This window comes from Procambarus clarkii, chromosome 7, assembly GCF_040958095.1.
Source record: "Procambarus clarkii isolate CNS0578487 chromosome 7, FALCON_Pclarkii_2.0, whole genome shotgun sequence".
Taxonomy (NCBI): domain Eukaryota; kingdom Metazoa; phylum Arthropoda; class Malacostraca; order Decapoda; family Cambaridae; genus Procambarus; species Procambarus clarkii.
The window spans coordinates 54,177,987-54,199,970 of NC_091156.1; the positions used below are offsets into that span (position 1 = coordinate 54,177,987).

The 21,984-nt window shown below is 44.3% G+C and overlaps 1 protein-coding gene across 1 annotated transcript; it reads right to left on the minus strand.

Moving 5' to 3' along the window:
- Positions 1-15,002: 15,002 nt before the first annotated feature.
- On the minus strand, positions 15,003-17,207 carry LOC138358249 (uncharacterized). The gene is made up of 2 exons (XM_069315983.1): positions 16,433-17,207; positions 15,003-16,192 (listed from the first exon to the last, which is right to left on the minus strand). Exons 1-2 carry the CDS (start codon positions 17,205-17,207, stop codon positions 15,003-15,005), a joined length of 1,965 nt encoding a protein of 654 aa, XP_069172084.1.
- Between the last annotated feature and the right edge of the window lie 4,777 nt (positions 17,208-21,984).

The window sequence follows — 21,984 nt, forward strand, 5'->3', positions numbered from 1 at the left end:
TAGCAATAACTAACCTAACCTAATTTAACTTAACCTAACCTTATCTAAACTAACCTAACTAACTAACTTCTGGATACCTATTTACTGCCAGGTGAATAGAGGCATTCGGTGATAGGAAACGTTTACCTACAATTACAGCCCTCTTTCTATTACTATTTCTACAAACATAGCCCATTTCCTAGCCTAAAATAACCTAACCTAACCCTCCAAACCTAGCTTATTTCCTAGCTAAAACTAACCTAACCTAACCTATCCAACTCCTGATACCTATTTACGCTAGGTGAACAAAGGCATTCGGTGATAAGAAACGTTACCTAAAATTCAAGCTATTTTTTTTCTGTATTTTTTATTGTTTTAAATAATTTATAATTTATTTATACTTATTCATTTTTTTAACTATTTCTATTTCTACAAACGTAGCCTATTTCCTAACCTAAACTAACCTAAAAATGTATATATATATATATATATTAATATTCAGTGGAATAATACAAATATTACACCTAACCAACCACAAATAAACCAACCTTAACTGTACTTACCAACATACCCCTAACCAACCAACCTAACCAACCTAAGCTTACATATGATCTAAATTGCTTATTAAACCATAATTATGCTTGTTCTAACCTAAATTCTAACCTAATTCTAATTCTAACCAACCTAACCAGTCTAACAAACTAACCTAACCAACTTAAACTAACCAACCTAACCAATCAACCAACCTAACCAACTAACCAACCTAACCAACCAACCTAATCAACCAACCTAAGCACCTAACCTAACCATCCAACCTAACCAACCAACCTAACCCACTTAACCTACCAACCTTAGCAACCAACCAACCAACCACCAACCAACCTAACCAACCAACCTAACTAACCAACCTAATCAACCAACCTAAGCAACCTAACCTAACCATCCAACCTAACCAACCAACCTAACCCACTTAACCAACCAACCTTAGCAACCAACCTAACCAACCAACCTAATCAAGCAACCCAACCTAACCTAACCTAACCTAACCCACCTAACCAACCTAACCAAAATCTAACCAACCAACCTAACCAACCTAACCTAACCAACCTAACCTAACCAACCAACCAACCTAACCAACCAACCTAACCAACCAATCTAACCAACCAACCTAACCAACCAACCTAACCAACCTAACCTAACCAACCTAACCTAACCTAACCTAACCAACCTAACCTAACGAACCAACCAACAACCACCAATCTAACCAACCAACCTAACCAACCAATCTAACCAACCAACCAACCTAACCAACCTAACCTAACCAACCAACCTAACCAACCAATCTAACCAACCAACCAAACCTAACCAACCTAACCTAACCAACCAACCAACCTAAGCAACCTAATCAACCAACCTAAGCAACCTAATCAACCAACCTAACCTAATCAACCTAAGCAACCTAACCTAAGCAACCTAACCTAACCAATCTAACCTAACCAACCTAACCTAACCTCCCTTCTTATTATCTGACACGAACCTTCGGTTCGGTCAGAGTCCATGAGTGTCCGTATGCGTGTCCGTGTGAGTGTCCGTGCCGTGTATCCAAGGGGTTTTGGGTCCAGGAAGCTATTTGTGTCGACCCAAATTGCCTCCCTTCTCCCCACCTGAAATCCAGGTGGATTGAAAGACCTGCCCGAGGTCAGTGGATCCAGGTATCCGTCCGTGGCCCCCCGGACTTCAACCCTTCCCCACATTCCAAGGAGTCGGTCAATCAATCTTCGGCTATCCAGAGAATCTATCGAAACTGATGCTCCTACAGGAGGGGACACACAGAGAAATCTGTGCCCTGTACTTGCAACCGTTCCGACAGGCTCGAACGCAGATCTATCCGGATTAGGAACTTGTTCTATCCGACTAGGCCACGCTGGAGTTGCCTTCTGAATCAAATTTGGCACTTGTATTTATATCTCATAGCAAGGTTAGTTAGTGTCTATTTATCAACAGTTGCAATGATTGAGATGTGAAGTTGTTAATTTGTGTTGACAGTTAGAAAGACCTGACAGCTTTATTTGATAAGGTTGCAGTCCCGTGAGGCAGTTTTATGAATGAATATTGGAGAATTTAGGCTAACTGACATGTGTGTGTGTGTGTGTGTGTTTAAAAGTATGTATTAATTAATAATTAGTGTGGTGTTTCCAAATGAGTTTGTGAATGGTAAACAAGCAATGCATATCCAATATGTGCTATTTTAGGCCTCGTTCTGTAAATAACATGTTTTACTAGGGAAGGAAATCCGGTTTGTTTTTCCCTCGTTTATTTCAAGAATAAATAGCACATTGGTGAAGGAACGAAGGTTTTGGCTGGTTAAATATAACGTTGTGGCCGCCATTTTCTGTGTTGGGCCGGGGGGGGGGGGGTGGTGATGGAGGGGGCGGTATGGGGGGTAGGGGGGGGGGTTGGTGGGGGAGGGGGCAGGGGGAGAGGGGCCCTGAGGAGCTACCTTGGGAGGTGTTGTTGGTGGGGTAAGGGGGGGGGATGGGTTGGCAGTTAGGTATTTAAATTTATTATTGTAAGATAGGTTATATAGGGCGAGGTGTTGAGGAAGGAATAAGAAAAGTGTTGGGACTGAGTTGAGTGTATTAGTTGTTGTGATTGATGTTAGCAGGAAGGTAGGTGGTTGAAATGTGTAAAGATTTGTTAATGAGATCATTGGTTAATAATGTAGGAATTAAGGGTAAGTGATCACTGGAGATAGATATTCAACAGTATAATTAGTGGACAAGTTTTAGCAGGTAGGTAGGCCGGCCGGCCGGCAGAGAGAGACAATGGACTGACGTTTTCTTCATGGATGGTAAACTATTATTAAAATGGCATGTACACATTTCCATGTGCGACATTCTTGTACATACACACACACACACACACACACACACACACACACACACACACACACACACACACACACACACACACACACACACACACACACACGGAGACTGCCCAAATATGTATACCTTATAGGCAGGCAGGCGGAGGATACTCACACATAGCAGCCAATTCTCCATTAATGATAGTACTTATTGCAACTATTTAGTCAAATTAACCAACAACAAATGGACTATTACTACTACTACTACTGTTGCTCCAAAATAGAAATGTTAGGATGCCGCCGCTGCCATAGATCTCGCACAAGTTGCTGCTGACAAATGACTCATCTTAGGCCTTGCATATGCTCTCTTAGGCTTCATTTAGTCAATACTTGTAACATCGTTGAGTCGGGGGACAGGCAGACAGGAACTTTATACATGTTAGGCTTATAGTGGTCTCCAACACCCACCACCCCACAAGGTCCAACTAGTGACTAACCCTCACTCACTCACCACGCCCCAAGTAGCTAGCTTACTAACTCCTGGATACCTATTTACTGATAGGTGAACAGTAAAAAATTCCTCTGGATTAAGGATCCACTGGATCCTAACAGTGAAGTAATCACCTATCGTTTTGCCTCAGTATTATTTGGAGCTACGTCCTCACCATTTCTTTTGCAAGCACCATTAGACACGCATTTGAGGGAATCAAACAGCCCCTATAAGGCAGACATTAGCGACAACTTGTATGTCGACAATTTCCAGGGGACAACTAATGATCAAGCTGATCTGGTAGAAATCTACCATGAGGCTAACCGTGAACTATTAGGAGCCAATATGCCACTACAGTCATGGGCCTCAAATAATAAACTGCTTAACCAGGTAATCGAGAAAGAATTTCCAGATTATCAGGTACCCAGTCAATTATAGGTTCTAGGCGTGGAATGGAACACCAGTACTGACGAGATGAATGTCAAGTTAGTACAAACTGATAATTCAACCCTTACCATGAGAACACTGCTCTCATTTGTCAGTCAACCATTTGACCCTTTAGGCCTACTTAGTCCTATATTAATAAGGGGGCAAACTCCTAATGCAGGAGTGCTGGCAGAAACATATGGGATGGGATGATCCGTTACCAAGTGAGTTACAAGCTAAATGGCAAACTCTCAACAGATTTTAATCAGTTAGGCGTTTTGAAATTTCCTCGTAATGCTTCAGGACCAAACTTACCCACCAATTTGCACGTTTTTTGCGATGCCTCTGGCAAAGCATATGGCGCAGTAGCCTATTTAGTTAATAGTGCACAATCAATTTTGCTCACATCTAAAGCAAGAGTTGCTCCCATTAAGAAGAGATCTTTACCTCAGATGGAGTTGACTGCATTGCTAGTGGGAGTAAGATTGGCTCATTGCCTGGCAAAGACACTCAATAATATCCACTTTGGTGAGATTGTAGTGTGGTCAGACAACGAGGCAGTCTTACAATGGGTAAGAAACAATAACAACAAAACTCCCTACGTCAGTAATCGTGTCAGGGAGATTCATGAGTTATCTGCTGGATATAAATTTAGACATGTTCCTACTAAGGACAATCCTGCAGATTATTTATCTCGAGGGTTAACATTAAAACAACTTGTCAAGTCTTCGCTGTGGTTCAATGGACCTTCATGGCTTGTTGGTGGTCAGTGGCCCAAACAAAAGTCACAAGTCATAGTGACCAATATCACCACTCCCATGAAAGAACCAGAACCTCGACGAATATTAGCCATTGATCCTCACCATTATTCTAACTTAAGCAAATTGTTACGAGTGACTGCACACGTGTTCGATTTTCTGCTAAGGTAGGAATTCGAAATAAGTTTCCCAATCCTGTCCTCTACTGGATCAAACGTGCACAACAAGAGACATATGGAAGCGACTATGAAAATCTTCCAGATAAATTAACTAAGTCTCTAGGCATCTGGTATGATGCCAACACTCATAACATACTACGATGTGGAGGACGTTTGCTTCATGCAAAAATTGACTTGGACACAAAGAATCCAATTCTTCTACCTCGTCATCACATCATCACTAAACTTCTTGTCTTACACCACCATCAATATGGTACCCTACATGGTGGAGTTTTAGATACTCTCACCGACCTTAGACAAAAGTACTGGCTTCCTCAAGGTCGTCAGACAGTTAAGACAATTATTAAATCTTGTGTAATCTGTAAGAGATACGACGCTAGAGTATGTCCTTACCCAGGACCTCCACCACTCCCAGAAGAGCGAGTGGTTCATCTTCGTCCTTTCGAAACCACTGGTGTTGATTATACAGGAGCCTTACTCCTCACTGGTAACCCAGATAATATACCAGTGAAGGCGTACATTTGTCTCTTTACGTGTGCTACAACCAGAGGCGTACATTTAGAGGTCACTCCAGACATGAGTGCTGAAGCCTTCATCCAAGCTTTCCGCAGATTTGCTGCCCGCCGATCGTGTCCTAAATTGATGATATCGGACAATGGTTCCAATTTTGTGGCAGGAGAAAGTTGTTTGCGAGAAGTCTGGAACCACCCAGAAGTACAGTCAGTCCTACAGAGACGACAATGTCACTGGAAATTCATAGCACCGAGAGCCCCTTGGCAAGGTGGGTTCTATGAGCGAATGGTAGGCACAGTCAAGAAGTGTCTAAGGAAAACTTTACACCGACAAAGGGTCAGTTACTCAGGACTCCAAACTATTGTTGTGGAAATCGAGGCTCGAGTCAATAACCGCCCAATAACCTACCTGTCTGATGATTTCACCCAGAGAGAACCTCTGAGCCCCTCACACTTGATCCATGGAGGTCTACTGAGCCCTCTCATCCCTTTAGCCGAAGAGGACCCTGTAGACCCGTCACATGTGACCAGAGGAGACTTGGTGGAAAGCTACCAGCATCTCTCCAGAGTTATTAACAGGTGGAATGAGGTGTGGACTCGAGAGTACCTCACAGCTCTACGAGAGTACCACTACGGAGCTTCGAGTCCTTACAATAAGGTGCAATTAAAACCAGGAGACCTAGTACTAGTCGACAGTGATGGACCAAGGTCAGAGTGGCCTATAGGCAAAATTGTTGCCATTCATCCAGATCATCAAGGTGTCCTGAGAGTAGTTAAAGTTTTATGCCGAGGCAACACTACTCTAAAAACTTTAGAGAAGTTGGTTCCCCTTGAACTGACTGAGCAAGAATATCAGCCAGATCCAGTTTTCCCAGTAAGTTCCGAGGGCAATAATTCTGATCCTTCAAGCAACCGCCCCACTAGAGCTGCTGCTCAACAATGTAGGCGGAATTTGCAAGCCTATTACAACTCTGAACAAGAGTAATTCCTTTCACATCCCACTTAGATAACTATGATGATGTTGCGATGTGATATCACGTAACAAACCATTACACGTCACTATGACCCAGGATATTCCCATCACAGTACATTCTGTTGTTTAAATTGTGTGAGTTAAAATCTCTAATTATTGTGTAGGCTATAAGTAACATGTTCATTTGACATGTAAATAACAAGACTCAAGTTTCTTGTAAGTCCTTGATAAATCCGGGACGTTCGTTATGTGTGTACTAACATACTAACATATTAACATACTAACATATTAACATACTAATATACTAATATTAATACCAACTTCGGGATAGGTCAGTACTCCACAGTACACTACGACCCTAGAATCCTCCCCCCGGAGTTATGTTGGAAATTTCCAACACCGAATACAACACTGTTGCCTTCTCATTAATTATTACTAATTCTACTAATCATTGTAGTAAGTAAAATTAACACAACGTAGAATTCACATGTACTAATAATTTCATCTGTGCAATACGCTAGAATTCTCACGTCACCCGACGCCAGTATTGCATCAGATTTCATTACAATAAACACATTATATCCAATGTATCTGAGAATTGAATTCGATTCTCTATAACCTAGGCGTTCTGTGTGATAATTAATTACAGATAAATTGACCTCCAACTAAAGCCGAATAGAGCGTTAGAGTCATAGCAGTTATCTAGTAATAAAAATTAACGTCATAAGTGAATGCCATGGAGAGACATTAATTCCTCCCCATTACATGTTTACTATCACTGAACTGGCAAATAATAATATTTCACTCTTCTAAATAATAAACCTGTCCTATCTCGAGCATTTCAAGCACTACTGCGAGAAATACTAATATTCATGATAATAATTTGTCTAATGAACGCGAGACGCGGAGCGGGGAAGGAGAGCAAGCCAGTACACATGTTGAGAAGCTCTCGAGCGGACCTGTTCGCGTCGTGCTCACGAGGAGACGCCATTACCCAGTCATCAGGGTAAACCCTATCCATCCTCCAGAAGAAAGTCGCCACTGTGAGGCGTGAAAGGCCTTGCAGACAATATCTTCGACTGGTGTCAGTGTAATATAGGGAACCTTTTTAATCTGGTTCTTTGACTACACGTGACCGGCCAGTGAAGCGCGCCATTATCCAGGATAGGTGAAGCCAGAGCCTGGGACGCGAATTTCGGCAATCTTAAAACTTACACAGTGCCCATATTAGCTAAGTATCTTATCCTTATTTGATGCATCTTATAGGGTGTAGAATTGTAGCTGGGTGATTTGTCGTGACGACGTATACCAACACCAAACCACAGGTTATTATCTCTTGTCTACTATTAACATTAATTTCTTGGACATAGAAATTCAGTAGTTTAATTAGTTGCTACTGTAAATATTTGTTTTGCAGCGCGTGAGAAGAATTCTCCCAGCTGTCCTCTCCCATGTTAATCCATCCCACTCGTCATCCAGCCGAGCCCAGGAGAATCAGAGGAAGCGTCGTGACTTACACAAAGGAATCGTCATTAAGCTAAGATTCCTTTGTATTCCTTTAATAATATACCTGGGATTTAAACCATTTAGCTATTAAATTGTCTTTTTTATTAATTTCCATTTTTTGTGTAATTTATGTGAATTGGTCCGTACCACGTGGGTAGCCGGCGAGGCCTAGTTGAGTTGGCCGCCGATTCTAAAACCGAATCATAATTCAGTATTCCCTTTGATTATTAAGTAATTCCACACTTACGGATATCCAAGTCATCTATTACTAGTGGGGATCAAGCCCCAAAGTGTTGATTAGCATGATCGATCCAGACCTCGATCATTGCTCAGTGTTACTGGTCTGGTGATGGCAGCGAAAAAGTGATTCTAGAGTTTTGCTAGAAGTCTATTTCACGTCATACGGGTTGTAGAAGCTTAAGTCGGTCAATCGTCTTAAGACCACGTGGCGTGGGGTCGGCTCAAGTAAAAGTTTAGAGTCCCTTGGTAGAGATTTAAAGTAGAATACGGGTAAAGAGAGGGGTAGAGAGAGAAACGAATACCCCCCCCCCCCCCCGTGCACATCAGTGGTTTCAACAATTTTGTTTGAAATTGTTGAAAGGCTCACGCGTCTAGCCATTCGGACACATGCGTAGATGCTAGGGAGGACACCCGCGGGCCAGGATTAGCAGTGCGCCTCACAACAGTGCGGTTGAGTGGGGATTGGCGAATCTTCGGGTCGTGCGGGCTGATACGATTAAGGATTAGTTAGTAAGTTAGGCTATTAAGATTTATTGGCTAAGGAGACCACTCCGAATTGATTGGACTGGGTACCTTACTCGACCCATTGCAATTGATTCAGAGGTGTTGGGAACCACCATACTCTCAACAGCAGTTCCTTGTGGGCTGTCTGGTCGGATTTATCTGTGGGACGCCAGGAGATTTATCCGAGGGCGTTAGTAGACGACCCGAAACGCTAGGAAAAACGTAAATCCGTGAAGGGCTCTGCGTTCTCCGAGGGACGGACACTAAACTACCTAGCAGCGATTCAACGACTAAGTGATCGCACACTTAGTGGAAGTTGAGTCGTGTCTAGTCTTAATTGTTGCTGAAAGTTGCGTGTCGCTCTGTTAGAATCTAGGTGGTCGAGACCCCTTGGCTAGGCGCAGTACGGCGAGCCGGTAGGAGCAATTATAGGATTACATCAAGTGTATCGTCAAATTAAGTATAATTAAATTTATGTAAAGTAATTCCTTTTATTGGCGTGTTCTAGAGATTAACAATTTTTGTTTCCCCTAAATTCAATCCCCAATAAAAAAAATTCCCAAGTGTTCAGTATTTTCTTGATTATTAGACTAAGGTCGTACATTTATTATTGTTTTTCCCTATTGTATTAGTCTAAGTCAGAAGTGTGGTTTTCTAGAGCGCAGTTAATCCTCTGGACTTAGGACTATATGTCGGTCACTATAGTTAGTGAAGTAATTATGTTGAGGGATAGTAATTTTCGTTGTAAATGCTTAATAGAGTTCATGGAATATTTCTAAGTGTTTTGGGATAAGTTTTCGGCTAAGGGGCCATATCGCCAGGATATAAAAAATTGTTGTAGGGTATTCATAATTTATTATCCTGATACATGTGAAAGGTGCTGCACCTAGGCCAAGTTTCAGCATCTCAGCCTAAATAGAGACGGAGAAAAAAAAAAAAAAAAAAAAAAATTCAACCATGTTCAATTGATTTCACAGCCCACAATTGTGAACCAAAATCATTTATACGACACTCAGCTTTGACCTTACTATTTATTAAATTTTTGCATGTCACATCATTATCCCAGATGTATTTAGTGCAATAATACAGATTTATAAAAGTTTCCCAAAAACGTATGCAACAAAATGAAGTGTATCATTATTTATAAAATCAATAAATCTACGTAGATAAGAATAATGACATGCGTTTATAGAGGCGTAAACTCTACATATAATGTGCAAGTTTCATGTAAATTGAATAATAAATAAAGGCTGTGAAACGAGATCTAGTTGTAAAAGTTGGAGTTGCGTAGCGCGCGCGACAAGTTACTGTACTCGCGGTCATGCGTGGTTTACGCATTGCGGCCAACTAGTACCTTCTATGGAGAGCTCGCATGCATCTAGCTTTCAATGCTTGTCTCTTGTTCGTTTGGTAAGTCATATTGCAGTACAAATAACAATAATAGCACGAGTTCTGGGAGATAGTGTGAGAGCGCGTCAGCGATACAACCACCCCCCACGAGAGACACAGAGTCACTGATGGGGGGAGCCACATAGGACCCTTTCTGTCACACGATACTATTGCCATTTAGTGAGTTTATATTCATTTTATGCATAACATGTTATTTTCAACGCTATTACGAAAAATAAGACTTCTACAATGTAAGATACAATACCCCGCGTGCGAGGACCAGATTCACGAAAGTTGCAGCGGGAAATTTGACTCTAATTACGTTAATTTTCAAGATATCATTAAACGGTTTGGACCACAGTGTTGCCAGAACGTTGTAGTATTTTTCGTAATTTGTCGTAAATATTCCATTTTTCATCGGATTTTCGGTTAACATGGCCCCTAAGTCAACGTTGGAAAGTCGTTAAATGTAATTAATTGGTATTCGCAAGTACCGTATATGATCTGGGTATCATTAGGATTCCCAAGTCAATGCGAATGATATTATTCTAGTTTACCAATAAGATGGTAGAATTGCGTGTTTAGACATAGAATTTTTTTGGTAGAAACGTAGGTGAAAAATTTTCTAAGTCCAGCTTGGGCTAGAATCAGACTTTTTGGCGAAAATTCGAATTTTCATGTTGCGTGTATATTCTAGGGTCAGTATTACCCTCTAGTGCGCGCAAGGGATGTAATTCTGTTCTTAGGCATTAAACATTGATATTTACATTTTTGCCGAATTTAGTTATTTTTCGAGAAAATCGTGTTGTCATTTTTGTCAGAGTCCAAATGAGGTGAAAACCTCGGATTTTGATGAAAATTCGAATTAATGAGTGTTGAAACCGCCCGCGGCGTCAGTATTGTTCTGTATACAGCGTCAGTATTATATAACAGTGTATTCATATATGGGAACGAAAAACCCATTTTTGTGAATTAAGGGAGTTTTGCGATATTTGGGGTGATAGATTTTTTCCGAGTGCAGAAAAATTGGCAGAGTCCAGCATTTGAGAAAAAAACGCGGTTTTTGGTGAAAATTCAATTTTGGCAAGCAAATATATGTCCTGGGTGTCTATATTAATCGCTAGAGTGGTTTATTAACATAAAACTGACTATTTTCCTTCCGAATAAAAATATTGATTTTTAAGCGTTTAAGCGAAAAAGCGCGGGACTTGTGTTTTTTCAGCGCAGCTGGTCCCGCTCCATCAGTCATCAGTGGCCACGCTGTTTACTTTAAGTGCATCTAGTGTTCAAGTACAGTAAATATTCTTTATTAATCCATCACGAGTGCTGCGCATTAGTTTACTTTGTCATTTAATTGTTTTATATAAATTCGATTCTTTAAATTTTTAACGTAAAGGACTTTGTTTTCAGTAATAGAACTGCGGGTTATTTCACGGCCGGACATGAGTGCGGGGCAGACGCTCATTCATTGAATTCACTTCTGCGATTCTTTCAATTAATTGTTGTATTTCCTATTTTGGGAATTTCGTTGGTTTTCTCTTGGAAAAAGAGTTGTGATTTTTTTATTTGTGTAAGATTACGGTTGTAGTGAGTCCGGGTCGAGGGTGTATTGAAGGGTAGTTACAAGAGGCATGGCACACCAGGAAGCACAGGAAATGTTTAACCCAGACAGTGACCAGTCAGTGGGGACCAGTGGGAGTGAAAGTGTATAGGACACCACCTCTTCCGACACCACTGGGGACCCTGTGGACCGCTCAGGTAGCTCAGCTGACGTCACATGTGGGGTCAGTGGGACTGAGGCGACGGAGTCACGGGTTCTGCATGGGACTGGGCACTCGAGGGTGTCTTCCCATTCCAGTACGCATACGATTATTGACATGAGTGGGGAATCTCGCGAGGATTTGCCCCAAGTGTGGGGGGAGCCATCTTGGGTTCCCCCACATATAACATCGACGCCATACCAACAGGGGATACAGGGAGCTGGACAGGGGGCGTCAGTTAGTACGGTGGGACGTCCCACTTCGTTCGGTAGAGAACATGACCAGCAGTGTATAAGCAAGTAGATGGGGTCGCCATGGGCTCTCCCCTAGGTGTCCTGTTTGCGAACTTCTACATGGGTACCATCGAACAAAAAGTCTTAGTCGACATGAACTTGAAACCAGCCATATACTGCAGGTATGTTGACGACATTTTTACACAGGTACCTGATGTCAGACATCTGCAGGAGCTGAAGGAGGCATTTGAGCGGAATTCTGTGTTGCATTTCACTTACGAGATGGAGAAGGATGGGAAGCTGCCCTTTCTAGATGTAACAGTCATGGAAAGGAGCGGAGGTTTCCATACTGCCGTCTACACTAAGGAAAGAAACATAGGAATGTGCCTCAATGCCAACAGTGACAGCCCAGACAGGTACAAGAGGAGTGTTGTTAACGCTTATGTCGACCGTGCTCTCAGCCACAGCTCAGGATGGAAGCAAATCGATGAAGAACTCAGTAGGGTAAGGCAGGTTCTAGTCAACAACGGCTTCTCCAATGGTTTCGTTGAAGACATCATAAGAAGGAAGGTGAAACGCCATGCAACCTCTGAAGAGACAACTAACACAACACCTGTACCCCCTATTAGACAATTTAACAGGAACTTCTTTTCCACAGCTCATAAAACGGAGGAAAGGGTCCTCAAAGATATTGTTAATAGAAACGTTATCCCTACAGACAAAAATCAGAAGATACAATTGACGATTTACTATAAAACCAAAAAAACGGCCAACCTACTCATGAGAAACTCTCCAGACACAAAGCAGAACGCTTTAAAAGAGACCAATGTCGTCTATGCCTTCAAATGCCCACTTGGGGACTGTAAGCCTCAAAGAACTCAGTATATAGGCAAGACAACAACATCTCTTTCCAGGCGATTAACGATGCATAAGCAACAGGGCTCCATTAAGGAACATATAATCTCTTCCCACAACCAGACCATCGCCAGAGAAGTCTTAACAAAAAACACGGAAATCATCGATAGATACAGCGATAGCAGGCGGCTTAATATCTGCGAGGCACTACACATCAAGAAGTCAACACCAGCAATCAACAGCCAATTAATGCACACCTATATTCTACCCTCTTCAAGACTCCGCACCAACATAGAAGCATCAAGAAATACGGGCAATAAGCCCTTTGCAGTTACTTCCATTCTTCCCTTTAACTTACCCAATATTATACCCATTGTTTCGTGTTCTGTCTAGTGTTGAAAGTTTGTTTTCACCTCATCCAAAATTGTTGTAACATATCACCTCACCCAAATGCAGGTATATAAAGTGAAAAGCCATTTGAATTATAGCATAGTAAGAAATCTGTTTAGTGTTTGCAGGTTATAGTTGTGTGTGTGTAAACTAAAGTCATTGAAAACGTAATAAGTTATTACGAAACGCGTTCAAGTGTCGCATCAGACTAGAAATAAAAATGAAATTTGGAGAACTTATTTTTCAATTACCATCGACAGTGAAAAGAAAATTCGTGTTAGAAATATTAATCTTACTTTTTCGGTCATATTTAATAATATATGTCTACAGGAAAGACTGCTACCAAAATATACAAATATATATATATTTGAGACTCCTGGCAGGCCTCTCCCCACTTCCATCGTGTATTCTTAGAGAGTAGTTCGGTCAGGGGATGCGCTACCATGGAAAAGTTCTTGATGAAACCACGATAGTATCCGATCATCCCAAGATATCTCAGCAGTTCCTTACTTGTCCTGGGCACTGGGTACTCCCTAATCGCTGATACTTTGTAGTTCACAGGGGTTACCTCTCCTTGACCGATGACGAAGCCTAGGTATTCAAGACGGGCCTTCCCAAACTCACTCTTGGCTAGGTTCACGATCAGGTTAGCATCTTCCAGCCTCCTGAATAGCTCTCCGAGTCGTTCTAGATGTGACTCCCAATCGTCGGCGTACACTACTGTCATCAATGTACACCGTGCAGCCTTCGGCTCCTCTCAGCAACTCGTTCATCATGCGTTGGAAGCAACTACCGCTGTTCTTCATTCCGAAGGGCAACACTTTGTACTGATACAGCCCATCCGGTGTTACGAAAGCTGATATCTTTTGGGAATCGGGAGTCAACGAGATCTGGTAGTACCCCTTGAGCAGGTCGACCTTGGACACGTACCTGGCACTACCCACCTGATCGATGCAATCACTCACCCTAGGCATGGGGGGTGGGAATCTGCCACAGTGATGGAGTTCACCTTTCTGTAGTCTGTACAAAGGCGGAATGTACCATCGCTTTTCTTTACTAACAAGCACGGGGAACTCCACTCGCTGTTACTAGGCTCTGCAAGGTCGTTCTCAAGGAGGTACTCCACCTCCTTCCTCATCAACTCTCGCTTCTCTGGGCTGGCCCTATAAGCGCTCTGCTTAATGGGCCTGGCGTCCCTCACCTCTACCTCGTGCGTTACACTCTTGTGTCGTTGGGGCACTTCGGTAAAGAGAGAGGCATTCTCTCTCAACAGGTCCGTCAGGTCCACTCTCTGTTGTCCTTCTAGGTGTTGTAACTTGTCTTCGATATTCACCATACTCTCCGAATTGGAGAGATGGGTGCCGTCCGCCCTGGACCACTTTCCTTCCTCCGCTGGAAGTTCTTGTTCCATCTGCATGCACAAAACCACTTTCTGCTGGGGATCTCGAGTCATCGTTCCGTCCTGCACGGCGGCTCCTCCTTCCTCAGGGAAGAAAGGCTTCAGGCGGTCAATATGACACACCTGTGTCTTGCGGGGTCTGTCCGGCTTGTTAACTTCGTAGTTCACTGGGCCCAACCGTCGTAGTACCTTGTACGGTCCCTCAAATCGTGACTCAGTCACACGGCTCTTCCCTGGCAGCAAGACCATAACCTGGGACCCAACCTGGAACTCTCTTGGTGTAGCTTTCTTGTCATAACACTCCGACATCTTGCGCTGCGCCTCCTTCAAATGTTTTCCGGCTAGTTCCTGTGCCAAAGCGAGGCGCTCCTTAAACTTCTGAACATATTCGTTGACCGTTCCTACGGTCACTCCTGGTGCCCATTGCTCTTTCAACATGGACAGAGGACTCCGTACCCCATGTCCAAATACCAGCTGGAACGGTGAGAAACCTAACGATTCTACCACAGCGTTTCATATGGAAAACAATGCAGGGTACACTTACTCATCCCACTCAGTTCCTTGTTTTTCACAGAACACTCTCAGAATAGTTTTCAGGGTGGAGTGAACCTTTCGATCGCCCCTTGCGACTGCGGTCGATAGGGCGACGACCGAATCTGAGTCACTCCCCAATTTGTCACGGTCTGTCTGAACCATTTGGACTGGAATACACTTCCACAGTCCGTGTAGATTTCCCTGGGCATTCCCACCCAAGAGAAAAAACGTTGTAACTGTCCGGCTACACTTTTCGACGTCAACCGTCGCTTCCGGAATCGGGACAGCTTCCGGAAATTTTGTCGACGCACACATGATGGTCATCAGGTAGGTATTTCCTTTCTTCGTCCGTGGCAACGGTCTTACCCCGTCGACCAACAGACGCTCAAATGCAGACCCAAATGCAGGAACAGGGACTAACGGGGCCCTTGGTATCGCGGGTTGGCTCTTCCCTGCCCTCTGGCAAGGTAAGCACGTCTTACAGTAACGCCTTACGTCGGTGTCCATACCCGGCCAGTAGAAATGGTCCCTGATCTTATGTAAAGTCTTGGTCACCCCCAGGTGACCTGCAGAATCCACGGAGTGCGACATATCCAGCACTGTCGCTCTGCACTGGGTTGGCAACACTACCTGGTGCCTCGTACCTAGTGATTCTTCTCCAGCCTCCATTCTCACAGGCCTCCATTGTCTCATCAGCATTCTGTCCTGCATATAAAAATGACTGGCCCTCTCAGGACCAACACGTCCTCCTTTGGCCTCCTGAATCAAATCTGGGAACTCCACCTGCTGCAACTCCCCCAGACGAGTGCGGTCCACTCCAAGAGAACTGGCGAGGGTCACTCGTAGCTCACCATCCGGGCTGCCATCGCCCTCCACTTGTCCTCCGGGTTCCACGAAGAGGTGATCGACTCCCAGGCTGTCAGACGACTCTTCTTCAGCCCCATCAGATCCATTCACTTCGTGTTCGTTACACCGTCTTGGGATCACAGCACACACAGGGAAAGCCACCTCGGCGATTTCCTTCTCGTTCCCACAGGCGTCCAATACTCCGCCTTTCTCTTTGTAGTGCTCCAAGCACTCTTCACTCTTCACGAGGTTAGGGAGGACACATCCTCCACAGGCGTCATTCCCAAGGATGACAGGATGACTTGCGCCTCCATCTTGGGCATCGAGGCACAGACCCCTACCACTAGAGTCTGGCAGCCATAGTCAGAATCTAAAGTCACCTCGTGCAGGGGCATCCTCACTGGGCCTCCCACAGTGGTCACAACAGCCACACCCCACACTGGTACTCTCATAACCCTCGGGGAACAGGGTTCTACTCACCGGGGTAAAATCAGCCCCAGTGTCTCTCAATATCTTCACAGGAATGGGGTCTGCGTCCCCCATCCTTACCGTCCCCTCACACACGAACGAGTGAACTCTTTTCTCCCCACTTGGTACGGGCTCATCCCGCACCCTCTCGGCCTCTTGGTCCTCCACCCGAACGAAAGCAACGTTCCCCCGCTGCTTAGGGCGTCTGCATTCTCTCGAGATGTATCCCAATCCTCCGCAGTTGTAGCAGCGGGCCCTCCTTGGCGGTGACCTTCCACCACCGCTCAGCCTGGCAACGCCTCCAGAAGCAGTTGCTCCGTGGGTTTTCCTCGCACCTTCCGTCGTCTCCTTCGCAGCGTCTCTCGTCACAGCAACAACTCCTGCACTCTCAGCTAGGGGCTTTTTGGCCGGTTCCGCAGAACTCTTCGATCCCCTACCGTCTCCACTCGAGAGGTGGGACTTGGGAGAACTCGTTCCTGTCCTCCATCCGTCCATCTTTCTATAACTTCCCCCATATCCAGAGTATACTGGCGGTCGGTGTGGTCCCTTTCTGCGCGGTCGCATGGCTTCCTCCAACATGTCAGCCCTGTCAGCAGCAGCCCTCAGGTCCTTTATGTCCGCCTCCTTGACTCTAATCCTGATCTCAGGAGAGAGCATGGACATAAACTTCACCATGACCATTAGCCTCTTGACATCCTCAGCTGACTTCGCTCCTTCAGATTCCAGCCACTTCAGGAATTTTCTCTCCATGTCCCTCGCCGTCTCTGCATAAGACTTACCTGGCGAACGGGTACATTCTCTGAACCTTTTCCTATAACATTCTGACGTCAGCTTGAAAGAGTGGAGCACGGCTTTCTTCACAGCATCATAATTAGTGCATTCCTTGAGGTCAAGCATGTTGTAGGTCTCGCGAGCTTCACCGGTGAGCCTACCATGAACCAGCTCCGCCCACTCTGCTCTCGGCCACTTCTTCAAAGTAGCGACCCTCTCGAAGTGGTCAAAGAAGCCCTCAGCTTCATTGGGCACAAAGATCGGTAAATCTCTCTCTCGCACTCGGCGGTCTTCCTGCAGTGCAGGGGCAGGTGGGGCTAGCACTAGTTTAGCTCAACCTCTCTGTTAGCTTCAATTTCTTGCTGTTTCAGCTTAGCTTCCAGTTCGCGCTCCTTCCGTTTCAGCTGTGCTTCTTCACGCTTCAGCTGTGCTTCTGCTTCTCGCTCTTCACGCCTCAGCTGTGCTTCGTTTTCACGCTCTACCCGTCTCAGCTGTGCCTCTCGTTCTTGTTCCTCACGCTTCAGCTGTGCTTCTCGTTCTTCATGCTTCAGCTGTGCTTCTCGTTCTTCATGCTTCAGCTGTGTTTCTTCTCTCCTCAGCTGTGCTTCCAGTTGCAACTTCATTCTCTCCAGCTTGACGCTGCGCCTGCTGCCGCTGGATCCCCTACTGCTTCCACCAATGCTCAAGTTCTCCCCTGCACTGGCAGGTGTCTATGGCCGTTCCTCCCCCAAAGCCTCATCACGGGTCCTCAGCTGTGCCACAATCTCAAGCCTCCTCTCTCCCACATTGGAGGATCTCAACTTTATCCCAATGTGGTCAGCAATCACTTGCAGCTGCGCCTTGGTGCAATCCACCAGCACCTTCTCATCCCTGGTATCAATAAACTTTGCCACCTTATCGTCCTCCATACTTATGCTATGAGTGATTATCTACTACCTGTACCTGATACTATGGCCACTACTGAGTACCACACTCGCAACAGTAATCGTTATCCTTGATCGTAATCCTGGCAGGTCGCTAATGTCGGGGTTTCGTTAGTCAGTAAGTAACATAACCGTACTTAATATCCTGGCAATATCGACAATGTCGGGGTTTCTCTACCTCTCACCAGCCACTACCAAGTACTAGTACTACCAAGTAGTACTAGTAACTGTTACTTACTGTAGCCCTGCGGGTCTTCACTCCATCCTCGAGGTGCCACTGTTCACCTGGAGAGCATCCCAGTCTACCTCCGGCCTACCTTATAACCTAAAGGCGAGAGGGAACACAATCTACTCTCTTGATCGTGTGCCCGCCCCGACAGAGGGCTCTACTGCTATCTGAAAGGTCGCCAACTGGTGTTCTCCGTGTCCAGTAACACGTCAGCGGTATTGTGAAATTGAGGTAATAGTGGCAGAGAGCTCACTAATTAAACCGAGTAACAGGCAGGTATGTATCTCAATCACTCTCTCTCTTTCAATGGACTCAATATTCTCAATAGCAACAAGTAATGGAGGGATAATACAAACACTAAGGTGGTTTTATAATTTACTTAAAATATTAAAGTTTTATAGCACTGGATCCGCAACAACAACGAAGTACATGGCGTCATATCACTCCTTCTTCATAATCTGGAGCACTCAGTGACGGCAACACTCCCTCTCCTGTCATTCCCAGCTGCCACGCCCCCTCACTGTATGATCTTTTTGTACTTGTTGTTCTTGGCGTTAAGCGCCTATTTCTTTAAATTCACAGTAAACACAATACTGGCAATCAACACAATAACTTGCTATAATGGCGTTAAATGCAATAATCAATGCACTGGCCTTAAGCTCAATAATTCATTTCAATGGCTATTAACACAGTATCTCACAGTAATGGCATTAAACACCACACAGTATATCACAATAATGGTAATAATTGCAATAAAACACTGTACTGGCCTTAAACACCATAAGTCACTTCAATGGCAATAACAGTAAATCACTATACACATGAATATGTTATTCAATACTCCAGCATATATATAGATCACTTCTTCAATATTAGCAATAATGAGTCAATACGGGGCACACAGCCTCATACTAATAAATGGTACATTTATATACATATATATTTTCTGACACAAACTTATAATAATAATGTCACATGAGTATAAATGTCCTTGACACAGGAAACTCTTCGATAAATCACAGGTGCACTCACACACTTTGAAGGAATGGTCGAACAAATGGTTGTTAGAGTTTAACCCAACCAAATGTAATGTAATGAAGATAGGTGTAGGGAGCAGGAGGCCAGATACAAGGTATCATCTGGGAGAGGAAATTCTTCAGGAGTCAGAGAAGGAAAAAGACTTGGGGGTTGATATCACGCCAGACCTGTCTCCTGCAGCACATATCAAGCGGATAACATCAGCGGCATATGCCAGGCTGGCCAACATACGAACGGCATTCAGAAACTTGTGTAAAGAATCATTCAGACCTTTTATACCACATATGTCAGGCCTATCCTGGAGTATGCAGCCCCAGCATGGAGTCCATATCTAGTCAAGGATAAGACTAAACTGGAAAAGGTTCAAAGGTTTGCCACCAGACTAGTACCCGAGCTGAGAGGTATGAGCTACGAGGAGAGACTACGGGAATTAAACCTCACTTCGCTGGAAGACAGAAGAGTTAGGGGGGACATGATCACCACATTCAAGATTCTGAAGGGGATTGATAGGGTAGATAAAGACAGTCTATTTAACACAAGGGGAACACGCACAAGGGGGACACAGGTGGAAACTGAGTGCCCAAATGAGCCACAGAGATATTAGAAAGAACTTTTTTAGTGTCAGAGTGGTTGACAAATGGAATGCATTAGGAAGTGATGTGGTGGAGGCTGACTCCATACACAGTTTCAAGTGTAGATATGACAGAGCCCGATAGGCTCATGAATCTGTACACCTGTTGATTGACGGTTGAGAGGCGGGACCAAAGAGCCAGAGCTCAACCCCCGCAAACACAACTAGGTGAGTACACTGCACATATATTCCATGAGAGTTCTCTACAGCATCTCTCTGCACAACGGTGCCTTATTATGACATAGACATTGGTGAGCCCTGCTCACGACATAGAAGATACTCTGGCTAAATAGCTGACTAAAGGGAATGGGGAGGGAAAACTGAATTACCTACTTCCACCTCAATGATGTGGACTCGCCCTCTGTTGAGAGTTGAAATGAAGCTTCTGGTCCCAGCTCTCGACTCGTTGTAGGGAACGCCCCCACACACTGATGCTCTCTCCAGGAACCTCTTCAACACCTCAAAAATAAGCATCTTCACCGTGCTCTATCCTCTGCAGGCCCGTGCTCCTCCACAACTTCTTGGAGGGTTGGAGTCGGTCTCCTGGCCGTCGACTTCTCACAACTACGTCTGCAGTTCCTTCTTTCGGCTGCAGTCGTTCTGATTCCCAGCTAGTTCCGTTCTTCTACTGACTCTCGATGGATTGGCCCAGCCACTACGTCGTCACTAAACGGGAGAACTGGCTCAGACGTCCCATACGTCACTGCATAGACTTCACTTCTTGCAAAGCATCTGTCACTGGAGCACTTGCTGCCCAATTCTTGTCGATTCCTTCTTCGGTCCAACACATGGAATAAAGGAAGACCTCACAGGGTGCTTGCAGACTACTGGGTGACGTGTAAGATCCACCGGAACGGGGTAAAACTGTCAGACTGATAGGTCCCCCTCTCGCACGTCCAACCTCCTCGACGTGTCATGTCAAACTGTTGGCGCCACTGGGGCGCGATGTCCGGACCCTCTTGCTCTCGTGACGTCATACTTGCCAGGGGCGTTTCTCATTGGCTCCCTGTGCCACGTTACTGTTCTTGTCCAATCTGGTGCCACTGACGTCATACCGTTTTGGCAGTAAAACGGAGAGGCCGGCGCCATATTGGCGTCCTAAAGGGCCTATACCACAGGCCAAAACACTCTTCTTTTGCGAATTTCTCGCCAACGGGAGAACATTCCACGCTCCCACATATGTCAAATTGTTCCCCGGAACGTACAGAACGTTCGGGAAAAGTGGATATGACTCTTACAGCTGGCGTGGGAGAAATATAAGGGGGGTGGGAAACTCCGTCACAATATATATATATATATATATATATATATATATATATATATATATATATATATATATATATATATATATATATATATATATATATATATATATATATATATTATTAAATATGACCGAAAAAGTAAGATTAATAATTCTAACACGAATTTTATCTATGTTTCTTATATTTCTTTTCACTGTTGATGGTAACTAAAAAATCAATTCTCCAAAATTCATTTTGATTTCTAGTCTGATGCGACACTTGAACGCGTTTCGTAAAACTTATTACATTTTCAAAGACTTTAGTTTACACACACACAACTATAACTGAACAGAGTTCAAACTGCTTCGATTTTATACCTGCATTTGGGTGAGGTGATATGTTACAACAGTTAACTGTTGTAACATATCACCTCACTGTATATACCAGCAATACAACTGGTATATACAGGACGCCTTAATCTGCTTGATCATCACGACCGGACATAAGAAAGTGATAGCCGAAGCTATTTGAACCACTTTCCCGCCAGCACTCGGATGGTAATCTTGGGCATAGCATTTTATCAAATCACCTCATTCTTTGGAGCACACGTGAGGAACACAAATGCGAACAAGCCTGAATGGTCCCCAGGACTATATGCAACTGAAAACGACAACTCATAACGCCTTTTGTCCGGTCATGATGGTAAAGCGGATTAAGGCGTCCTGTATATACCAGTTGCATTGCTCCTGGCAGTATGAGTTCGAGTCACTTCTGCGGTGTGAGTTTTCAATTGCATATAGTCCTGGGGACCATTCAGGCTTGTTTGCATATATATATA

Bases quoted from the DNA above. Each gene is read 5' to 3' on its own strand.
- LOC138358249 (XM_069315983.1), bottom strand. From the start codon at position 17,207: ATGCTTGACCTCAAGGAATGCACTAATTATGATGCTGTGAAGAAAGCC. The intron at 16,193-16,432 runs GTGGGGAGAAAA...TATGGCTGCCAG, and splicing joins GCGGGATGAGCCCGTACCAA to ACTCTAGTGGTAGGGGTCTG.